This window comes from Aedes aegypti, chromosome 2 (assembly GCF_002204515.2).
Source record: "Aedes aegypti strain LVP_AGWG chromosome 2, AaegL5.0 Primary Assembly, whole genome shotgun sequence".
NCBI lineage: Eukaryota > Metazoa > Arthropoda > Insecta > Diptera > Culicidae > Aedes > Aedes aegypti.
In genome coordinates this window covers 324,249,712-324,271,748 of record NC_035108.1, presented here as the reverse complement: position 1 = coordinate 324,271,748, position 22,037 = coordinate 324,249,712, and the positions used below count along the sequence as shown (strand labels likewise).

General features: G+C 40.3%; 2 protein-coding genes and 1 long non-coding RNA gene across 3 annotated transcripts; 1 reads left to right on the top strand and 2 right to left on the bottom strand.

Annotated features, from left to right (window-relative positions):
• Positions 1–91: 91 nt before the first annotated feature.
• LOC110675784 lies at positions 92–739 on the bottom strand. The gene is made up of 2 exons (XR_002499793.1): positions 379–739; positions 92–320 (listed from the first exon to the last, which is right to left on the bottom strand). It is a non-coding gene; the product is annotated as an uncharacterized LOC110675784 (long non-coding RNA).
• A 348-nt stretch (positions 740–1,087) lies between these two features.
• On the top strand, positions 1,088–2,648 carry LOC5578318 (transcription factor A, mitochondrial). Its single transcript, XM_021845843.1, has 2 exons — positions 1,088–1,324; positions 1,408–2,648. The coding sequence occupies exons 1-2, from the start codon at positions 1,266–1,268 to the stop codon at positions 2,114–2,116; spliced, it is 768 nt and encodes a 255-aa protein (XP_021701535.1). The 5' UTR covers positions 1,088–1,265; the 3' UTR covers positions 2,117–2,648.
• A 12,188-nt stretch (positions 2,649–14,836) lies between these two features.
• On the bottom strand, positions 14,837–16,252 carry LOC5578321. The gene is made up of 2 exons (XM_001663773.2): positions 15,983–16,252; positions 14,837–15,917 (listed from the first exon to the last, which is right to left on the bottom strand). The coding sequence occupies exons 1-2, from the start codon at positions 16,140–16,142 to the stop codon at positions 15,301–15,303; spliced, it is 777 nt and encodes a 258-aa protein (XP_001663823.1). The 5' UTR covers positions 16,143–16,252; the 3' UTR covers positions 14,837–15,300.
• Between the last annotated feature and the right edge of the window lie 5,785 nt (positions 16,253–22,037).

Genomic DNA, 22,037 nt, shown 5'->3' with positions numbered 1-22,037 from the left:
ATAAATGTTTAAAATCCTGAACACTGAATAAAATAAGCCATTTTTTCCTGTTGTGAACAAAAACAAAACAAAAATAAAATAACGATTAATATTCGTATGAAACGTATTTATTTTCACTCAAATCTTGCAAAGGTTTATAATTTGTGATCCATTATATTGTATTTGATGCTCAGTGTTGATTCCAATGCCAATCACTTCCACTTCTTGCCGCGGCATGCTGCTTCGATAAGATTCATAATCCACAAGCTTGCTGTAGTTCTTCCCACAACTCTTTCCGGCTAGCTCCCGATGATCGCAATGGAGCTCTTCCCTGAGTTGAACTGAAAAATTTAGATAAAATTTCTAAATATCGAGATGCCATGGGAAAACCGAACTTACCTTCATATTCATTGGTATTGCTTGATTTTTTCATTCCCATCCGCCACCGCCAGGATAGTTTGCTGTGGAACAAACTATTACGGGAACTCTTACACATTCTTGTTTTACTTTTAATGGTTTTTCCGCGGAACGAACTTCGGCTTTGATTAGAATATATAAAATCAAACTTATTTCGGAAAACCACCGGAGAACTTGAACGCGACGTGGTTGCAATGGGACAGATAAAGAAAAAGAAATTATTTCGGTTAAGTCCCAAGAGTAGCGTGCTTCGCTAAATATGCACGTCAAAAAATATTTCATGGTTAATCATGGGAAAGTATAAAACATAATATTTTGGTGATTAAGTTTTAGGTTTCTCAATGATTAAAAGGAGAAAATGTTGGTAAAATGATAAATTACATACTTATTAGTATTTTCAACTTTCTCCGTGTAATCATGAATTTAATTTTTACCCAAACAGGGACTATAATCGCTTTACTCAATTTTGGGTATTTTAAACTTATTTTTTGAGTAGAATGGTTTTTCCGTGTGGCGCAAAAGAGCATAATGAATCACCCCTCGGCGTCGTCGCGAGGCCTATGAGGCCTTTTCATGTGACAGATCCGTCTATGCATTTGTTTACATCGGTGGAGGACCGGTGCTAACACGGGCCTGTCATTTTCATAGAAGAACTGTCAAAGTGCTTCCCGATCAGCTGATTTGAGACGTCATGTGAATAGGCCTATAACGCGGATAGAAAAGGTAAACAAAGCGTCGCATCCGTCACAATCCCAAAATATTTCGGTTCCATCTCTCGGCATAACAAAATCACATTATTTCAGTAGATTGTTTCGAATTGCAAGCGTGTTTAACAATTTTACTATTAATACGATCGCAAAAACGATACGATGCAGGTAAATAACTTAGTGCGATTGTTCAACTCTTCGAGACTGCGGATCAGCTCAAGGTAAATTTCAACCCTCCCACCGAAAAGCGTCCCTCTAAGGTTATGTGGATTCGGTTTTACAATAAATTCCTTACTTTCCCCAGAACATCTCTTCCGTCGTATCAACTGGCCGCTCAATTCCAAACAACGTCCCATCTGTCCGACCCTGCTGCCACTTCCGGTTCCGCCCTTCCAGAGAAGCCAAAACGCCCCGTCAACGCTTACATAAGATTCCTCCAGAGCGTTCGCCCCAGCTTGCTGGCCAAGAATCCGAAAGCATCCCCGACAGATATTTCCAAACTGGCTGCTGCCCAATGGCAGGTGCTGGATCCGGCATCCAAGTCCAAGCTCGAGGATGAATACAAAAAGGAGCAAACCGTCTGGCTGCAGAAGAACGCCAAATATTTGAGTCAGCTGACTGACCAACAGAAGCAAGACATCCGCCAGGCAAGGACGGAGAAGACAGAAGAGAAAGCTAAGCGGGAGTACAAGAAAAAGGTCAAAGAGCTGGGCAGGCCAAAGCGACCGCTGAATGGATTCCTGCTGTATTGCGCCGATAAAAAGCCAAAGAATCTCTCCAAGGAGGAGAACAAATTGCAACTGAAGCTGATGGCACAGAAATGGGCCGCACTGAGCGAAATGGACAAAGCACCGTACAACACTCGGGCAGCGGAAGCGCTGGTCAAGTACCGAGAGGACATCAAAAACTGGGAGGACCAAATGATTGCCCAGGACCATCTGGATGTGATCCGTCGCAAGAATCTGATTCTCCCGCCAACCAAAATGGATGGCAAAACGAAAGCCCCGAAATAGGAACTCGGGTGTCCCTGTCCAGAGGAAGCAGTAGCAGCAGCAGTATCACCACCACATCTTCTATCGAAACCAGAAGCACCTATCGATCAACAGACATCTTCCCGGTCGCTGAAACCGCTGGATAGGGATACGGGAGAAACGGCCACAAAAGTAGAGACAATAGCAGACAGTAGTAAGCCCAGGGGCGACAGTAACGTTAAGTCAAACGTAGAATCGGATGAAGAACGACGCGAGGAGGAGCAGAAAAAGGGTATCGTTAACCGGTTGAAATCGATGTTCAAATTTTGACATTGGACCCAAAGAAAGGACAGTGCTGTGCTCTTTTTTACGCTGTGGCTGTATTTTTGAAAGCCGATTTATATGCATTTCTCGGGAATTTTCTGTCTTCGAGCACTGTCCTTTTAGTGGGTTAAAACGAATCAATTTAATAAGCATTAACAGCCCTTTTTTGTAGTGTATTACCTAAGTTAATCAATGCCATATTACCAAAGTTTTAATCGTCAAATAAAACTAATGGCTTGTAGTTTTGAAATTTAAATGGTGTGATTTACTATCAATCCGATATTTCATAATGATTCAAAGAGCTTGATGCCGTATAATGCTTCTTTTTTGCACTACCCACATCTCATTTAGGATGTGATCTGATGCTATGAACCCATCAGTGTTCGAGAAAGCTGAATCCAGAGGCACGTTCCCCGCCAATTGGGAGATATGTGCCATTGCCATATTTGAGCCTACTCCATAATCTACCCGATGGGTGAGGAAATAGAGGAGAGCATGTAGCATTGTTGTAGCTCCATATCGAATTGGGTTTAAAGTCCTGAAAATGGCACTGCAAAACGCATGAGCGTTAAGGCCCAAACGCAATGATAGCGGAACGGCAACGGAATGCGGAACCGGTTCGCCAGCATGAATCTCAACATCTCGACTGAGCTGACAACGAATGAAATTAGATCAACACTGAGTCGACAAGCTGATTATAGTTCATGCTGGCGAACCGGTTCCGCATTCCGTTGCCGTTCCGCTATCGTTGCGTTTGGGCCTTTAGGCTCTTTTTAGCTTATGACCTCAGCGGATTAATAATAACAGTTACAGGGCTGGTAGCGAGTCACTTTTTTCGACCTGGTCACTAAAAAGTTGCTTGGCCTTATTCTACGAGTGGCGTGAGGTGACAATTGTCGACTCCAGTGACGTGACTCTCCATTTGATTTGCACGGCGAGTCACTTCACTCGAGTCGAAAATTGTCACCTCGCTGTACGACACCTCACGCCACTCGTAGAATTAATCCAACTATTTGTAATTGCTCAATCCACACCCTGGCGGACAGTTATCCGCCAATCTAGACACGGGCTTGGTGAGGACCTACCAAGCCTCCCCCGTTAACATGTCCTATACCGTTTAGCACACCGGGATCTTCCACAAGCAGGCGCCGGATTTAAGGCGGTCCCACAAGTTTCAGATACATTACATAGATATAGTCCCTCTGGCACTAAACCGAATGGCGCCCTCCGCTTCACCACTAGTACTGACTCCCTGCACGCCAAACACAATATCGAAAGTAGCGCGTTGTATAACAAATCAGATGATCAGATGAGTACACCACCTCCGACACTGGGCCGTATGAATAAAATGTAGTAAAGTTGAGTTTACTACATTCTCGGTAGTAAACGCTATATGTGGAACACGTGTGGAACATGTTTGTGTCATTTTCCTTTCTACACCTTTCGAACATACTACAAACAACGCATTGCTAGGAATAAAGGTAGCATTTACTACAAAGCTACTGGTAGTTAGCTTCAGAGGTTGCTACACATGCTTTGAGTTTGCGGAATTGAATGGAATAATTTACTTTTGAGTAAAAATCATGGGAAAACGATATGAGTTTTGATATATCGGAAGGTATTTTGAGTTTTGCAAAGGAATTCTGAGGTTACGAAAACTTTTGCTCCGCCAATTCTGAGATTCCGGTAAGATTACCGGCAGTAGCAATTTGTAATATCCGTGTGAATTCTGGCATTACGATAATTATGTTATTTTCTAGGAATTTTAGGATGTCGGTAGGAATTCAGAAATTGATAAAGTAATTCTGAATTTTACGTGTAAATTCTGACATCTCAGATTTCCTTTTGAATTCCGGAATTCCTGTAGGAACTTTGAGATTCCGATAAGGATGTCGGATTTTTTATGATAATTCTGAAAATTTAAAAACCATTCTAGGAATATTGCGGAAATATTAGGAATCTGTTAAAAACTCTAGAATTGGGGTGGGAATGGGATTCCGTATATTAATCTCTTGGAATTCTGTGGGTATCTTTGAGACGGTATTTTTGTAAGAATCTATGAGATTGCGGTGGGATTCCTGCGAATTATTGTGTGAATATTTGTAATTCTGAAAACCAATCTTCGTAATTATTGTAAAAACCTTTAAGATTCCGTTGATCTCCAGTTCCGTTGGAATTTCAAAGCAACGGTTTAATATAAACGATTTGAATGTCGGTAAATATTTTATAGATTTCAATGGGATTTTTTGTGAAATCGATAAGAATTTTGACAATTTCAAGGGAACCCTGGTGTTTTAGGGGAGATCCTCATTGAATTCTAACGACTACCAATGGAATCACTACAATTCCCATAAAAATCTCGACATTCTAAGTTCTAGACATTCCAAGGATACTATCAGAAACCCCACCAAAATAACGAGAATATCGCAGAAACACTTAGAACTTCCGGAATTCAACATGCTGTTAAGAAAACACACGGGGAGCATCAAAATTCTACCGCAATTTCACCAGAATCTCAGTACTGGTGCTAGAAAATATGTGGTTCCTAATTTGATAGCTGTAATCTCAAGATCTCTTCATAGATGTTAAGCTAGTATTTAAAAAATCATCAATCACTGGCGTTGGCGAAGGCCGAAAACCACCCAGAAAATTCTTTGATGTACCATCATCATAAAATCATAGACATAAAGAGAATACCAGACTAATCGCAAAATTACACTACAAATTTTGTCAAATAACAGCACCTTCATGATTTGCGCAAATTGTCGCGTAATCGATTAGATTCCATGCATTTTCTTCATATGCATGATTGTATTAATTTTAGGCGTCACTCTGAATAGATTATTCTTTACGTGCAGAATCACTCTGCACTCTGAATGGAAATTTCTTAACGTGCAGCTTCAGTCACTGCTCATGTTCGAAAGTAGTAAGTACTACATGTTCGAAAAGTTTTTTATTCATACCAAAAGTGTAGTAAACTTTGTGGATTTTGTTTTTGAGTAGATGCTACATGTAGTAAAGTTCAAAGTTTTTTATTCATACCACCCACTATGTCAAACGTACAGAAAAGGCAGCACCAGTGAAAAAGCGGAAGGCGCGCCACTCGGTCTAGTGCCATAGGGACTATACATAAAACGAAGAAGAAATGAAAAGATAGCAAAGTTGGTTCGATTGTTAAAATGTTAACATGAAAACGGGGTTTTATAATTGATAAATGTATCGATAGTTGCTCATCTGTTACGTTTTTTTTTACCGTAGTGCATTTGATTGTTTTCATCTCCAGCATGTTCGTCTCCGCTCGAGCATTGAGGACCATGATGAAATGGGAATATAAAAATGTGAGCATTAGTGTTGATCTACTAATAAATTAATATAAGGCCGCACGGGACGTCATTATAAACACCATATACATTTGAAGAAGCAAATCTCAAGAACTACTCCATATATCGATGCGAAAAATTAATCATTATATTCTATATATGTAGTATAGCACAGTGTTGTAAAAACTCAATTTCTCACAACTCACGCTTGAGATTTATCATGTGTGAGTTGTCAATCATGCAACTCAGCAGTCAAAAAATCATGGATAAGTTGGCTCACCTTTCTAACTCATTGTCTCGTATTCAGGCATTGCAGAATTCGCTCTCATTTGAGTATGAAGCACGATCAAAGCAAGCAAAGAAAAACATCCCATCTGTTGCGGTCCACGATCGTCATTGTATCGCAAGTTGTAACAAGTCTGATAAATGGAAGCAGCGAGCGAGAGCCCCAAAGAGAGAGCGATGATAAAATCCATTTTTCTCGCTTGTTTACCATTGGGGATAGGTGTTTTTCTTCACTGGCACGATAAACAATCCACGTACTTCTAATAGCAATAGTGTCCCTCAGGCTTGGAGCATGTTTAAAGGGGTTTTATCATGCACTACTATCCCCCCAATCTGATCAAAGTTGTAGCAGTATACGATAAACAGTCTCTCATAATGTGCAGCATGTTATGATAGTTACAGAGAGCGATACGTGAGAGATTATCTCAATTTTCTCAGGATTCAATCCCTGCTCGTATTTCCACAGTTCACTCACACACGGCAATGATTTCTTGTTAGTCTTGAAAAATTATGTGAATCCTTTCTAACGTAAACAACAACATTTGGGTTTCACGAGTTTTTGCCGGGTTTTGCGACTGAATCATTTTTTACGGTTTGAGTTGATTGAGTTGATTTTGCATCAAAATCTCAAGCTTGAGATTTACGAAGCAGATCTCTAATGAGTTTGCTCTCACGGGAGAGCGTATTGATTGAGATTTTGAGTCAACACTAGCTGTGTTCAACGAGCTGCTCGAACTTGGTTGCAACCACTTGCGAGTCAGCTTTTGGTGTTCATTGAGCCACTCCAACCTACTTCGAGTCGCTCGGGTTTGTGTTCATTGAGCCGAGTCCAACCAACTCCGAGTCGCTCGAAACAGGTTGGAAGCTAGAGTCCGAGCTAGTTCAACCAGCTCGCAGTAGCTCGTGTTTTTGACGTTTAAAAACGTAAACATTGAGAAAAAAAAGCAAAATTCCGAAGCGATACGGATTGTTAAGTGCGCGAATTTTTTTTTCACGTGGAATTCCGGTATATTAGTGCGGAGAGTGACAGTTTTTCATGAAAAAATGGAATTGTTTTATTTCGAAGCGAAAAAGAGCGTTCATTGAGAAAGCAGCTTGGAGTTGCTCGAAGTAGCTTTGACAGTTATTTGTTGACAAAAAATACGAGCTAGTACAACCAACCCCGAGCAAGTTCGATCAAAGTCATTGAACACAGCTACTATCAACACTGGTATAGCATCCATAAAATTTTCAGTCTCATCGGTTTACTAAAACTCGAGATTTGCTTCTGCAAAGTTTTGATGATAATTGTTAGAGTGAGACAAAACGTAGGGAAAATAACACGGTCTTCCGTGTCACCTTAAAGTGCTCTTCATGTGCTTTCAAGTCCCTGAGTAACTTGAAAACTCCTACGCAATTATGTTTTGTCGGCCTATACGTTACCTAACACACAATTTTCATTTAGCAAACTATTTGGATCAGAGATTTTAAATGCAAATTTAGCATGTTTAATAAAACAAGCATCCAGTTTTCAGTTGTAGAATGTTGAAGAAGTTGATGATACTGTTATTTATACCAGCTATATACAAGAATTCACTATTAATGTACTATACGAATATTAAAAAAAAATAACGCGCGGTTATGATAATTCAGCATTCGTGCTGTTGTATCGGTGTATGTAGTGCAGTGAGATACCTCCAGATCGTACATAGTATCAGCTTGATGGTTCTATCGGTAAAAAATCGCACGACTAACGGAATGTTGATAATCGATCAGCCTAATTTAATAATACCTACATTGGGTTGCAACGAACATTTTGATTGAGATATTGATTTGCCTAATAAATGATAGTTTCGACAATAGTCACATGCTTACTATCCCATATGACAGTGTTGATGATTCTATTGTCTATCGCTCATCAGTTTCGCGCTACCCGGCAGGGACTTGGTCCTCTGTACCCAATACTCTGCTGTGTCTTAACTTCACGCAATACATTCATTAGATGTGTGATATAGTTTGCGGAATATTATGATTTGTCACTTCATTCAGATGAGAATTTCTGTTATGGTACCATATTCACATATCAGATAACTCCCACCTGGAACGATGTAATACATCGGAGACATGCAGATTTAGATGTATGTGTACGATCTATGCCTAGTTCGGCTCTGATCGACAGGCAATCAGTGTATTAGGTGTATTCAGTTTTTCAACTAACTTGGAGCGATGAACATTTCAAGACAAGCTCTCCACTATATCTGCTAACAATCACCGGTCGTCGATAGACATTTCGGTTCTTTCCTGATAAAGAAAGATCCGACTGTATGCCAAAGACTATGGCTCATGCTTTTCAATACAGCTGGAAAAACAAGAACTACACCCAGCAGTATGTAACTATGAGGCGGACCAGAAGATTTGATGAGCAATCCCCACCGCGTAGAATTAACCCAACTATTTGCAACAAAAAGTCACATTTTTCGTGATTTGTTTATTATTTAATGCAAACTGATTTATTAATTCAATGCAAACTTATTTGTATCGTTCAGCTTATTAAAATGTCTAGAATTTTTTTTCACGTTAACTACGTCTTACGGCAATATACTGGGTGTCAATTGAAAATCTAAAATGTTGCGACCGTCACGAAATTATGTAAGATTTTAAATACTAATAACTCAGCCACTTATCGGTAGATTTTCAATATTTTCCCACAAATCGGTCGGAAATTAATACAACATTTTACTCAAATGGAGAAAACTTTTGATTTTTGACGATAGACTGTCGAAAATTGAGACAATGTCGACCCCTTTCTTACGCAACCAAACTCGTTCGTATTGTCTTCCACGATTTTTTTTGGGTTGAGAAGCACACTATAAAGGAGACCATTTTCAGCTTCTTCGCTCATTCTTCTTTTGATGTTAACTACATCTTACGGCAATATACTGGGTGTCAATTAAAAATCTAAAATGTTGGGACCGTCACGATATTATGTTAGAGTTTGAACTAAAGGAAGACTGCAACTATGAAAATCGACTAAAATTCAAATGCAAAAAAATCACTTGGTGTAGTTAACGTCATGCGGTCATGTCTTGTACACAATCCCCTCTGATTTTTTTTTGAAGAATTAAAGTGAATATTGCGCAGAAATTTCTAACAGAATAATTGATTTTTTTTTTGTTGGGTTTTGTGATAAAAGTTCTGGTATAATTTTGAAAGCTTAATGTCGTCATAATTCCTGGAAAAATCGTCGGAGAATAGCCTGAAGGGATATTTGATCTACTTTTATAAGGGAGCAAAGAAACAAGACAACAAGAAACAAAGAAAGGACCCTGAAAATTCTAAGGAATTTCAACCACAAATATCTTTAAAGAAATTGTCAGAAATTTGTTCAGAAATTAGGCTCACAGTAGCTCAAACAGTTTTGTTAAGATGTAAGACATTCACGGATTAAGCCAAACCCCTCTTAACCTTCTATTTCGATCGAATTTTTCTATTGCTTGGACGATACTTCGAGTACTGAGTAATATCTATGTTATTGTATTACGTATAAAATCATCCTTTAATTACCATGACACAATAATCTCCTCCTTCAGCTCTTCACGATCTCGAGTTCATCGAAAACAGATAATGCTTTGAGAAGTGAAAGCAAAATTTTATACTATTTTTTTTACTGGGATACTTACTTTACCAGTCAGGCTAAGGCCTGGGTGGCCTCTGCTGTACGTAGGAGACGTCTCCATTCGACTCGGTCCATGGCTGCCCGTCGCCAGCCACGCATTCTGCGAAGAGTCCACAGATCGTCCTCAACTTGATCGACCCATCTTGCTCGCTGCGCACCACGTCGTCTTGTGCCGGTCGGATTGTATTCGAGAACCATTTACACCGGGTTGGTATCCGACATTCTGGTGACATGCCCGGCCCACCGAAGCCTCCCAATTTTTGCGAGGTGGACAATGGTTGGTTCTCCTAGCAGCTGGTGCAATTCATGGTTCAACCGCCTTCTCCACGTTCCGCCTTCCATCTGCACTCCGCCGTAGATGGTTCGCAACACCTTCCGTTCGAAAACACCAAGGGCGCGTTGATCCTCTGCACGTGGGGTCCATGTTTCGTGCCAATAGAGGAGTACCGGTCTAATCAGCGTCTTATAGATGGTTAACTTCGTGCGATGGCGAACTTTGCTCGATCGGAGTGTTCTGCGGAGTCCAAAGTAGGCACGATTTCCAGCAACGATGCGTCTCTGGATTTCTCTGCTGGTGTCATTGTCGGCGGTCACCAGTGAGCCCAAGTACACGAATTCTTCGACAACCTTGATTTCATCACCGTCAATATAAACTCGAGGTGGGGGGGCGTGCCGTGTCTTCTCTTGAGCCCCTCGCTATAATGTACTTCGTCTTCGACCCATTGATGTTCAGACCGATTCGCCTAGCTCCAGCCCCTAGTCGGAAGTACGTATCCACCATCGTCTCAAAGTTGCGTGCAACAATATCAATGTCGTCGGCGAAACCAAGTAACTGAACGGACTTTCTGAAAATCGTGCCACTCGTGGCTATCCCCGCTCTTCTTATCACAGCCTCTAAAGAAATGTTGAACAGTAAACACGAAAGGCCATCACCTTGCCGTAACCCTCTGCAAGATTCGAAGGGACTCGAGAGTGTCCCTGATACTCGGACTACGCACATCACTCGCTCCATCGTCGCCTTGATCAATCTTATCAGTTTGTCCGGGAAACCGTATTCGTGCATAATCTGCCATAGCTGTTCTCAATCGACTGTATCATAGGCCGATTTGAAAACGATGAATAAATGATGTGTGGGTACGTTGTATTCGCGGCATTTTTGCAGCACCTGGCGGATGGCGAATATCTGGTCCGTTGTTGCTCGTTCACCCATAAATCCTGCCTGATATTGCCCAACGAATTCTCTAGCAATTGGTGATAGACGGCGGCATAGAATTTGGGGGAGTACCTTGTAGGCGGCGCTCAAAATAGGGTCCTAAAGCCCTGTCTCAATTTTAGTACCAAACGCTTAAGTTTAGGGCAGAAACACATGTTTACTCAATTTTTAATTGATTTTCATTGGTTTAAGTACAAAAAACATTTTTTTATGATTTTGTCACACCTTTTGGTTTAAACTCAAATGTTGGGTATATTTTGTTTTCCGTGTCCCTTCCGAAATGTCAGATAGGAACAACCCCAGTGTTCAAACTATATGCCCTGTGGCATTTTTGTCGAAAAAGTGAATGTCAAACAAGATCACAAGTGTCAAGGTTCATATTCGAAACCATTTTTAAAATTGAAGTTTAAAAATGTTATAGCCGTTATTTGAGCTGGAAAACTTGCTAAAGTAGTTGTAATAACATGCTCTTTCGTATTATTAAATAAAAACAAGAATTCATTAAACATTTTAGGACCCAATTGTGATCGCACGATAATCGGCGCCATCCAACTTGTCGCCCTTTTTGTAGATGGGACACACGACACCTTCCATCCACTCCTCCATAGTACTTCCTCCTCCCAAATCATGGAAGTAACGCAGTGCAGCGCTCTTACCAGTGCATCACCACCGTATTTTAGCAGCTCGTTCGGTAGTTGGTCCACTCCAACGGCTTTGTTGTTTTTCAACCATCCAATCTCCGTTTCTACTTCTTGGAGATCTGGAGGCGGAAGTCTTTCGTCGTCCGCGCGTGCTCCCAAAGTTATTTCCGTGCCACCTTCGCTACACGCTAAGATCAGTCTACCCAAATATGAGTAAAGTTTACCCATAATCACCGAAAAGTGCACACACTCATTTTATGGGTAAAGTGCCCTTACCTATTTATAGGTAAAGCATCATATGGGTGTACTCATATATGGGTACATGTTCAGCATTGAAAAATACAGGATTTTTTCACTCATATATGGGTAATTGATAATGATTTCCCTCTGAAAATAATCAAATAAAATGAAACTTTTGATAATTATAACTTTTTATTAGTTACTAACAAGCACAATAATAAATAAATAACACTATTTTAAGAATGTTATCCAGGAAGTTAAGATCAGGAGTGAAATGTCCATAGACTTGACCTCCAACGCTCTTTGCTCCTATTCTGTAAAAAACATCATGTTTATTACAATTATATCCACTTACCTATTTTATTAATACCAACTTACCAGCATTTGATTTGTATTCGGCCGAATTATGTCCTCCGCAGTTATTGAAATAAGGCGAGGTTTTTTTGTTGTGCCTGGGAGCAAAAGCGTGGAAAATCAAGTACTCAGAATATTGACTTCTGCGCATTCATATCTATTCGAATTAGCTTACCTTTTTCTATAATTTTAATCATCATAAAAGTCTTTTTGAACGGCAATCAATTAATGAAACAAAATATTTTGTTGCTAAGATGATGTTCTCATCACGGAAACAATTTAAAATGGTGAAGTCCTCAAATTTTCACTCAAATATGGGTAATGGCTGTTTACCCATAATATGAGTAAAGTTTACCGCTTTTTATAGGTATATTTTACTCATATTATGGGTAACATGGCCAAAACTCAAATTTGAGTGATTTCAATACCCATTTATGGGTATTCTAATCTTAGCGTGTACTGGTCACATTGCCATTAAGGTGCTCGTCGTAGTGCTGCCGCCACCTTTCGAACACCTCACGTTTGTTCATGAGAATATTTCCGTCACGGTCTCTGCACATATCGGCTTGTGGCACAAAGCCTTTGCGCGAACGGTTAAACTTCTCGTAAAATTTTCGTGCGTCCTTAGCGCGGAACAGCTCTTCCATCGCTTCACGATCTCATTCCTCTTGATGGCGCTTCTTTTTCCGGAAGATCGAGTTTTGTCTGTTCCGTGCCTCGTTCGCTCTCGTGCGGTGTTGCAGCATTCTAGCCCATGCTGCATTCTTCTCAACCTTCAACTGCTCGCATTCACCGGCGTACCAGTCGTTTCTCTGATTTGAGGCCACCGGACCTAGTGGTGCTGTTACGGTGCTACCTAAGGCGGATCTCATGTGACTCCAGCCATCTTCAAAAGGGGCGGCGCTATGCTGCCCTTCCGTTGGTAGGGCCACTTCCAACTGCGGCGCGTATTCTTGGGCTACTTCTGAGTCTTGCTGAGTCCGCTCGATGTTGAGCCGCGGCGTTCGGCTTCGACACGAGTTGGTCACCGACGATAGTTTTGAGTGCATACATACAGCAACTAGGTAGTGGTCCGAATCTATTGACTGTTTAACGATAAACTTGCGACGATCGACGCGCCACCATATTTCATATAACGGAGGGTATTAGAACTAACTTAGAGGTGTTGCTTTGGAGGTTATTTGGCAATTTGGAGGTTAAAATCCCCTCCAAACACTAGCGATTTTGCGGTGGGATGTTGACGTTTGATCACGAATAGAGTGATCTCCAGGTGGCCTTATGGATATTTTTGAGGGGGAAGAAGGTACTTCGGACTACCATACCACGAGAGGCTGCAAAGTTGACGCATCGTTGACCGTTGTCGTGTGATACGGCGTGCAGGCTGTTTCGCTCGATCACCGGTCTGTACATCTCCTCTAGTCCTTGCCACACGATATACGAATGCGAAAATGGCATCTTTGACAAAGAAAGCTCTCAGTTAATTACTGTGGAAGTGCACTTGAGAAATGCTTGAAAGAATTGCAGGCGTAATCCTTGTATGAAATGTTTTAGAAATTCGTTAATAAATTTCTATGTGGAACCCAAGGTCGAATTCATTGAGGATGAGGATTTCTTGAAAGAGATCTTCATAAATTTCATAGAAAAATCACTGGAGGAATCCTGGTAGAAACCGTGCATGAATTGAAGGCAATCATATAAAAATAAGTAGAACAATTGAAAAGACCGGCTTGAGATTTTTTGTAGGATTTACAGAAAAATCCTAAACAAACTTCTAGAAAACCTCTGGAATAAACCTTTGTGAGTTTTATTGGATGAACCGCTGTATGAGTCATTAGAAAATCTCCTAAAGTTAGTGAAGCAATTTTGAGAGGGGTCCCGATGAGGCCTCTGAATGTATTCTAGAAGTAATCTTTGAAAAAAATCACTAGAAGAATTCCTGAAGCTTTTTCTCGAAGAATCTCTGAAGAACTTGAAATTGGTCACACTTAGCGTAAAATAACTAATGAACGTTTGCTCAAATGAATGCAAGTGAGATATGCTGCGTCGAATTTATTAGCAATCTATTGCAACTGCAAATAGAGTTACATATACAAATTATATAACCAGTTAAAGTCAAATAACGAGATTTTCTTTATAAATGTTTGTTGATTTCTCCGTCGCCTCTTTATGGATACACATCTTCTTGGCATAAACGTCCCCACTGGGACAGAGCCTGCTACTCAGCTTAATGTTCTTATGAGCACTTCCACAGTTATTAACTAAAAGCTTCCTTTGCCAAGTTGCCATTTTTCGCATTCGTATCTCGTGTGGCAGGTACGATGATACTCTATGCCCAGGGAAATCAAAGAAATTTCTATTACGAAAAGATCCTGGACCAACCGGGAATCGAACCCAGACACCTTCAGCATGGCTTTGCTTTGTAGCCGCGGTCTCTAATCACTTGGCTAAGCCCCCATAGCACACATCTGTAGACATTAACGTTCAACGTAATCATCGTCATCATCGAAACTTCCAAAGCAGTTTTTCTGTTCAAAACTGAAAATTATTCGATGAAAATATGTTCACTATGTATCAGTTGGAGAATAGAATACAGTGAACACATTTTCCTGTAAATTTTCTTGATTTTGAACGAAAAAACTGCTTTTGAAAATTCCGAAATCAATGACGGATCCTGCCCCCTTAAAAAGGAGACATATGTGGACGGTTCGGATCAAAGAAACGATGACATTGTACGGCTCACGGCATAATCCAAAAAATACCTTACGACTCAGTTTATTGCAAAAACTAACATCATAAGCATCGTAGCTTTTGCAAGGCTTATATCCCTTAGTTCTTTGTGTGCTAGCTAGTATTTGTGATTGGATTTGTTACCTGTTTAGTTCGGTATCCCTTGGTTTATTAATCCTATGTTCCCCTCTATTCTACTTTACAGCGTACCAATTATTCCTGACGGGGCTCTTCCTGCCAGATTGGGACCAGTTTTTCGATGAGTTCACGTGAGACAACGAAACGAAGGCATCCTCATCGTCTTATAAACCACGAACTTTAATAACTAATCAAATCGTTTAAAAAATTAAAAACCAACAAAAACGAAATCAACTCTTCCCATGTACGTTAAATTAGTCCGTCAAAAGCTAGAATCGATTGAATAAGGCTCGAACTTACCCAGCCACGTCGTCGTTCCGGAAAACCTCCTAGTTGGCGACCTCTCCCGAAGCCTTTTCCAACTGGTCGTACCCCAGGACGTAACCAAGCTCAATCCCCAGGACGAATCGACTCCACAGCAGGTGCGTGACCACGAAGAAGAACACAAAGAAAGTCACATCCTTCAGCACCTTGTTGATGGTTTGGGTGAACTTGAGAGTGATTTGGGAGTACTTCGGGGAAATGCCTCCCAGCAGAAAGACCACATCCAGGAAGGACGATCGCTTTTCGTAGGTTTTCAGCAGGAACACTTCGACCATTTCCCAGCCCAGGAGCAGGATGAAGACGCTTCCGCCGATCAGGTGCTGAAGATTGTTGGCAAATAGCAGATAGACCAGGACGGCCATCAGGGCCAGATGAATGCGGGTTCGCAGGAACTTAACTAAAGCGGTATCGGGAACCGGTGGTGATTGTGTGGCCGGGAACGAACCCCTTGAATCTGTGCTGAGAGGCGGGTTGAGGAGGGAGAATATGTCACCGTTGGCCATATTGGGGAATCCTTCCGGGAGGGACGAGCCGAACAGGTGCTGCTCCGGATGCGTGTACTCATCGCGTTCGACCTCCGGATCCGGGTAGATTACGTCCGGGGGTTTAACGGTGAAATCCACTAGAAATATATCAACGTTTAATGCAAGATCACGAGATTAATATCTTGAAACTGTTCATGAATACCTGTAGGCGGCTCATTGTGCTCTCGGCCTGTTATTTTGGTCAGCCGATTGTTGGAGTTTTCCAGGATTCGTTTTCGTCGGGCCTCACGACGAGCGGCTAAGGCATCAACTTTAGGGGACGATTTCGCCTCCGGGGCTGCTGATTCTGGCTGAGTTTCCATTTATTTCTTAAAATGGATTTCACCTACTCTTCGATTAGAATTATCCTTATTTCTACGAGAATCGCACGACGTTTTACGTTTCTGTTGTTTTCATGCGACATAAATCGATAAAAATGACAGATTAAACAGATCGAAAAAAAAAGAAATCGCCCAATACTTCTGTCATACAGTTATAAGGTGTGTGCTAGAATGAGGGCGTAAGCCGCATGATCGATTTCTAGCGTAACATTTGAAAAGGGCCTAACTGCAAAATGTAAACAAACTTGATTATTCATTATTCGTATCATTTTATACGTAAATTACTCCTACATACTCTTACGGGCATGCAAAATGCATTATTAATGGTAATTTTATTCAAATTGAAAAAGGCCTATCTGAAAATGATAAAACTAAGAGGGCCTAACTGGTCATAAAAGGGCCTAACTGAAAATTTCCATCAAAATCAGATTGGCCCTTCCGTGCATTTTTAATTTTTCTCCATATTTTTCAATATTTAGCCATTGTATTGCGGCGCTCATTTTAAATCCACATCTAGCGGCGGCGGTAACGCGCAGATGATATGCGGGCAATTCTAACGCAACGTCAAATTTCAAGTAGGCTTGGATTGTTCCGTTTTGCAAGGACGTAAATGTTCCAAATTTGCCAAATCTCAAACATTTGATGATATTTATTATCCCTGCGACGGTATATCGAGATTTTCAGATAAACGCATTCCGTGGATTTCTCTTGCAGAGCACAATATAGTGTTTTTCTCACATAATGGAACCTAGTGAAATATTTGAAAAGGGTCTATCAGCATAACGTAAAAATTGAGAAATGCTCGATTGAAGATTCTGTAACATATTGATTGTAAAGGCCCAAACGTAATGATAGCGGAACGGCAACGGAAAGCGGAACCGGTTCGCCAGCATGAAACACACCGTGCTGACTGAGCTGTCAACGAATGAAAGTAAACCAAGTCTGAGTCGACAAACATGCTATGGTTCATGCTGGCAAACCGGTTCCGCTTTCCGTTGCCGTTCCGCTATCATTGCGTTTGGGCCTTAATTATTTTAAACTCATTGCTATTCAATAGTTTTAAACTTTTGTTTGACACTCATAGTCTATTACTGGGCCACGTAACGTTTTAAATCTAACATAACATAAAAACTAGTAAAAAATGTTGAATTCAAACATCATTGGCAGATAGGCCCTTTAACGAGTCTTCAAACCAGTTAGGCCCTTTCAATTAGGCCCTTTAATTGAACATGGTTTCAGTTTGGCCCCTCCAGTTAGGCCCTTTTATTTAACATAGTTCCAGTTAGGCCCTTTTGGAATTTGATAATTTTATTGATTATTGAATAGATTTTCAAAGTTTTAGAACAAAATCAATCGATTATGTGAGAATACCAACATTGAATATTGAAAATTCTTTATTGAAGATTCAGTACTATATTGATTATTCATATTTCAAACCCTTTCTCCTATTTACTAGTTTTATACTTGTGATCGACGATCATAATAGCACAGACAAACAGACGTCACACTCTCATCATTGTCCATTGGCCACCTTTTTAACGATTGGTTTGAAAAAAATGTAGGTGGCCAATCCGCCACCCGCAGCGTTCGCATCGTTTTTGTTCGTGTTTGACCTTTACACACTACCGCCATCTGTTGGTTCGTCGGCCAAACACACCGATTTTAGTATTGGGCGTACACGTCGTCGTGACCATGATTTTGAACGAGATTTGTTCTAAGTGTTACGTCTGTTTGTCTGTGATAATAGTCTACTAGGTGGCCCATAACGTTTTAAATCTTAAATAACAGAACAACTCGTGAAAATGGTTGAATTCAAACATCATCGGCAGATAGGCCCTTTTACGAGTCTGCAAACCAGTTAGGCCCTTTCAGTTAGGCCCTTTGATTGAGCATGGTTTCAGTTAGGCCCCTCCAGTTAGGCCCTTTTATTAAACTTAGTTCCAGTTAGGCCCTTTTGGAATTTGTTAATTTTATTGATTATTGAAGTGATTTTCAAAGTTTTAGATCAAAATCAATCGATTAGGTATGTGAGAAAATCAACTTTGATTAATAAAAATTCTTTATTGAAGATTCAGTACTATATTGTATTTTTTGCCTTAATCCAAAGTACGATCGCAGCTCAGTTTGGAAGCTGCGAACTTAATTGCACGTTGAAAGAAAATTACTCACTACATAGTATAAAAACGTTGCTAATTTCTAACACCACAAACAGCTGAATAGTTGGGAATTCACATCACTGATTCGTATTTTTAGGCAGACTAGAGACTTACGAATAATAATTGATGAAAATGCAACCCTTTTAAAGTGAAATTTATACATATGAAACGTAATTATCTCAAGTTGCACAACATTTATTTCATTTTCGTCATTATTGACATAGTGTGTAAGAGATCTGTTAAGCCGTTTATTTACATTCGTGAAAGCCGCCCGGAGTGTTCACAGCCGCCGCGGCGCGCCGAGCCATTGTTTCGACTTTGACATTAGCTTCGCATCTAGAAAAGTTCGCACCTCATGAGCAAGCGCGATTACGGTTTGGTGCTGCGAAGTCAATAGGGTTCATTCAAATATTACGTAACGCAAAATTTGCCAATTTTTGACCCCCTCCCACCCCCACGTAACAGCTTTTGTATGGAAAATTTTTAATTTTTGTATGGATCGTAACACAATATAAGACCCCCTCCCTCCCCCTGTTGCGTTACGTAATATTTGAACGATCCCATATTGATTCCTATTTCAAGCCCATTCTATTTTCTACTAGTTTTATCATAATCTTAATGCGAAGTTAGTTGAAAAACTGATTTTTTATCCTGAAAAAAAAAATCAATTACATTAAAAAAATTGAATAATTTTTATTTGTTGCCTCTAGTTGTGGATCGAGTTCCAAAAGTCGCGATTTTCACAAAAACAAATTCGTTTGTTTTTGTAACATGCAGGGCTGTTACAAAAACAAACAAATTCTTCTTATACTTCTTCTTGGCATTTCGTCCTCACTGGGACAGAGCCTGCTTCTAAACTTTGTGTTCAATGAGTACTTCCACAGTTATAAACTGAGAGCTTTCTTTGACAAGTTGTCATTTTCGCATTCATATATCGTGTGACAAGTACGAAGGTACTCTATATTCAGGAAAGTAAAGGAAATTTCCATTACGAAAAAACCTGGACCGACCGGGAATGGAACTCAGATACCTTCAGAATGGCTTTGCTTTGTAGCCGCAGACTTAAACTGCTCGGCTAAGGAAGGCCCTCAAGTATAAAACAAGTAAAAAAGTGAATGGGTTTGAAATAGATATAATCAATAAGGTACTGAACCTTCAACCGAGAATATCCAACATTTAGCTATTACACTGTTTTTCTCTCGCTTTATTTTATTTAAAAACTATGAAAATCACTTCAATAAGCATTAAAATCAACAAATTCCAAAAGAACCTAACTGGAACTATGTTTAAAAAAAGAGCCTAACTGGAGGGGCCTAACTGAAACCATGTCCAATCGAAGGGCCTAACTGAAAGGGCCTAACTGGTTTGAAGATTCATTGAAGGGCCTAACTGCTGATGATATTTGAATGCAACCATTTTCACGAGTCGTTATGCTATTTGAGATTACTAACGTTCTGGGCCACGTAATAAACCATAATGAGTGTCTAACACAAGTATAAAACTAGTAAAAAAAGTGGATGGGTTTGAAATATCAATAATCAATATGTTGCTGATTTTGTATAGAATAGTTTCCAATATTTAGCTTATGAAGGGTACAGGTATGAAACTAGTAAAAATGCGAATGGGTTTAAAATAGGAATTATAAATATGGTACGGAATCTTTAATTGAGAATTTCTCAATGTTTACGTTTTGCAGATAGGCCCTTTTCAAATGTTACGCTAGATTTATTTTCATCGATCCTCTCCAGGGTGAGTATAAATATTGACTTCGCAGCACCAATCTGGAGTTCGCCGGTTGGACTTCCGAAGCGAAGTTTTGAACGAACCAACTGTCATTGCTCTGCCGGCTCGGCTTTTATCTCGACTGTTTTTGAAAACAGTCCAACATCACGTCGACGGAAGAGGTTTCACTACAACGGAGGATTTGTCAGTTCTAGCGCGCAAAAATCCTTCCGATTGAAAATGTGTTGGCGGTGCTTAAGGTGCAACTGTTTGCTATCCATAAATGATTATCAATTTTGCAGTTTTGGGGGTGTGATATCGGTTCTACCAGACAGAGATGAACTGAAAGGGCTCATTCATTTATTTCATAACGCTAAAATTGACCATTTTGGACACCCACCCACCCCCTTGTAACGCTTTTTGTATGAACATTATTCAGTTTTTGTATGGGCCGTAACATCCTTAGGACACCCACCCACCCCCTCCAGCGTTATGAAATTTGTGAATAGGCCCAAAGTGTATCAACATGCCTGTTGCTAGCAAGCATATGATCCGATAGATCACCGAATGACCGATATGATATTGCAATTCTACGGTCGAACAGAAAGCTACCGCAGCTGTCACATTACTGATTTTCACAAAGCATCATCAATCGGTTGCGACGATACCTTGGAAACCACGCTGATGACTGTTGTTTTCGGATGGTTTTCAAAGCTTCTGATTCTATTAGCATACTTTGATTAGATGGTTTCTTTCAATGATACAATGATTCTCAAGCCTGCGGTAGAACTTTGACAGCTGCGGTAGAACTTGGCGGCTACCGCAGAACGGAAAATTTTCAAAAGAACCGCAATATAAAATAGAAATATTTTCTTTTCAACGATAGTTTGAACATAGATTGTTCATGGATGCCACGATGAGTCTATCGTGTGTTACCTTAAGTTCGTTGATAAAGAAGAGGAAAATGAGCGAAGTTTCTCTTTCTGAATTTTATCGGGATACACAATATGACTGTCAACTACGAACTAAGCTCGCTTAACAATCATCTCTTACGCGTGCCGGTCCAAACAGCACAGGTCGAAAACACGGGCCAAGCAAGGCAGCAAACGCTGATGCTTTTCAACACTCAACCAAGGGCCCATTAACAAATTTCATGACGCTGGAGGGGGTGGGTGGGTGTCCAGACGATGTTACGGTCCATATAAAAACTCAATAATATTCATGGGCTTATTCACAAATTTCATAACGCTAAAAGGGGTGGGTGGGTATCCTCAAGATGTTACGGCTCATACAAAATTTGTAAAACATTCATACAAAAAGCTTTGCGAGGGGGTGGGTGGGTGTCAAAAATAACCATTTTCAGCGTTATGAAATATGTGAATGAACCCCATACAAAAAGCGTTACAAGGGGGTGGGTGGGTGTCCAAAATAGCCAATTTTAGCGTTATGAAATAAATGAATGAACCCCAACGGCATGTCTAGCAGGGGGGTACCCCGTTTGGCATAAAGTCGTTTGGCATAATGGTCATTTCACATAATAATATTCATCTGGCATAATGGACGTTCGGTATAAAAGAAAGAAATGAGAAATTTTAATAGTACTATCTAAAAGAAGATCTGTTGATCAAAAGAAGGAAAGAAGGCAAAATTGTAAATGAAAATGTTAGTAGTCACAATGCAAACCACTATTTTAACAACGTAATTAGAAAGAACAGCCTATGACCTATGAAGGGAAAATCACATAGGGTTCATTCATTTATTTCATAACGCTAAAATTGGCTATTTTGGACACCCATCCACCCCCTTGTAACGCTTTTTGTATGAATATTATTCAGTTTTTATATGGACCGTAACATCGTCTGGACACGCACCCACCCCCTCCAGCGTTGTAAAATTTGTGAATGGGCCCATATGAGAATGTTAGCAATGGTAATGAAAAAACATAGCAACTCAGTTTTCAATGATTATGCCAAACGTCAATTATGATAAATGACTATTA

What these genes read in the sequence shown, in the direction of transcription:
- LOC5578318 (XM_021845843.1), top strand. Translation starts at nt 1,266, where the DNA reads ATGCAGGTAAATAACTTAGTGCGATTGTTCAACTCTTCGAGACTGCGG. An exon ending in AGACTGCGGATCAGCTCAAG is followed by an intron (nt 1,325 to 1,407) that starts GTAAATTTCAAC and finishes TACTTTCCCCAG; the next exon opens with AACATCTCTTCCGTCGTATC.
- LOC5578321 (XM_001663773.2), bottom strand. Translation starts at nt 16,142, where the DNA reads ATGGAAACTCAGCCAGAATCAGCAGCCCCGGAGGCGAAATCGTCCCCT. An exon ending in GCACAATGAGCCGCCTACAG is followed by an intron (nt 15,918 to 15,982) that starts GTATTCATGAAC and finishes ATATATTTCTAG; the next exon opens with TGGATTTCACCGTTAAACCC.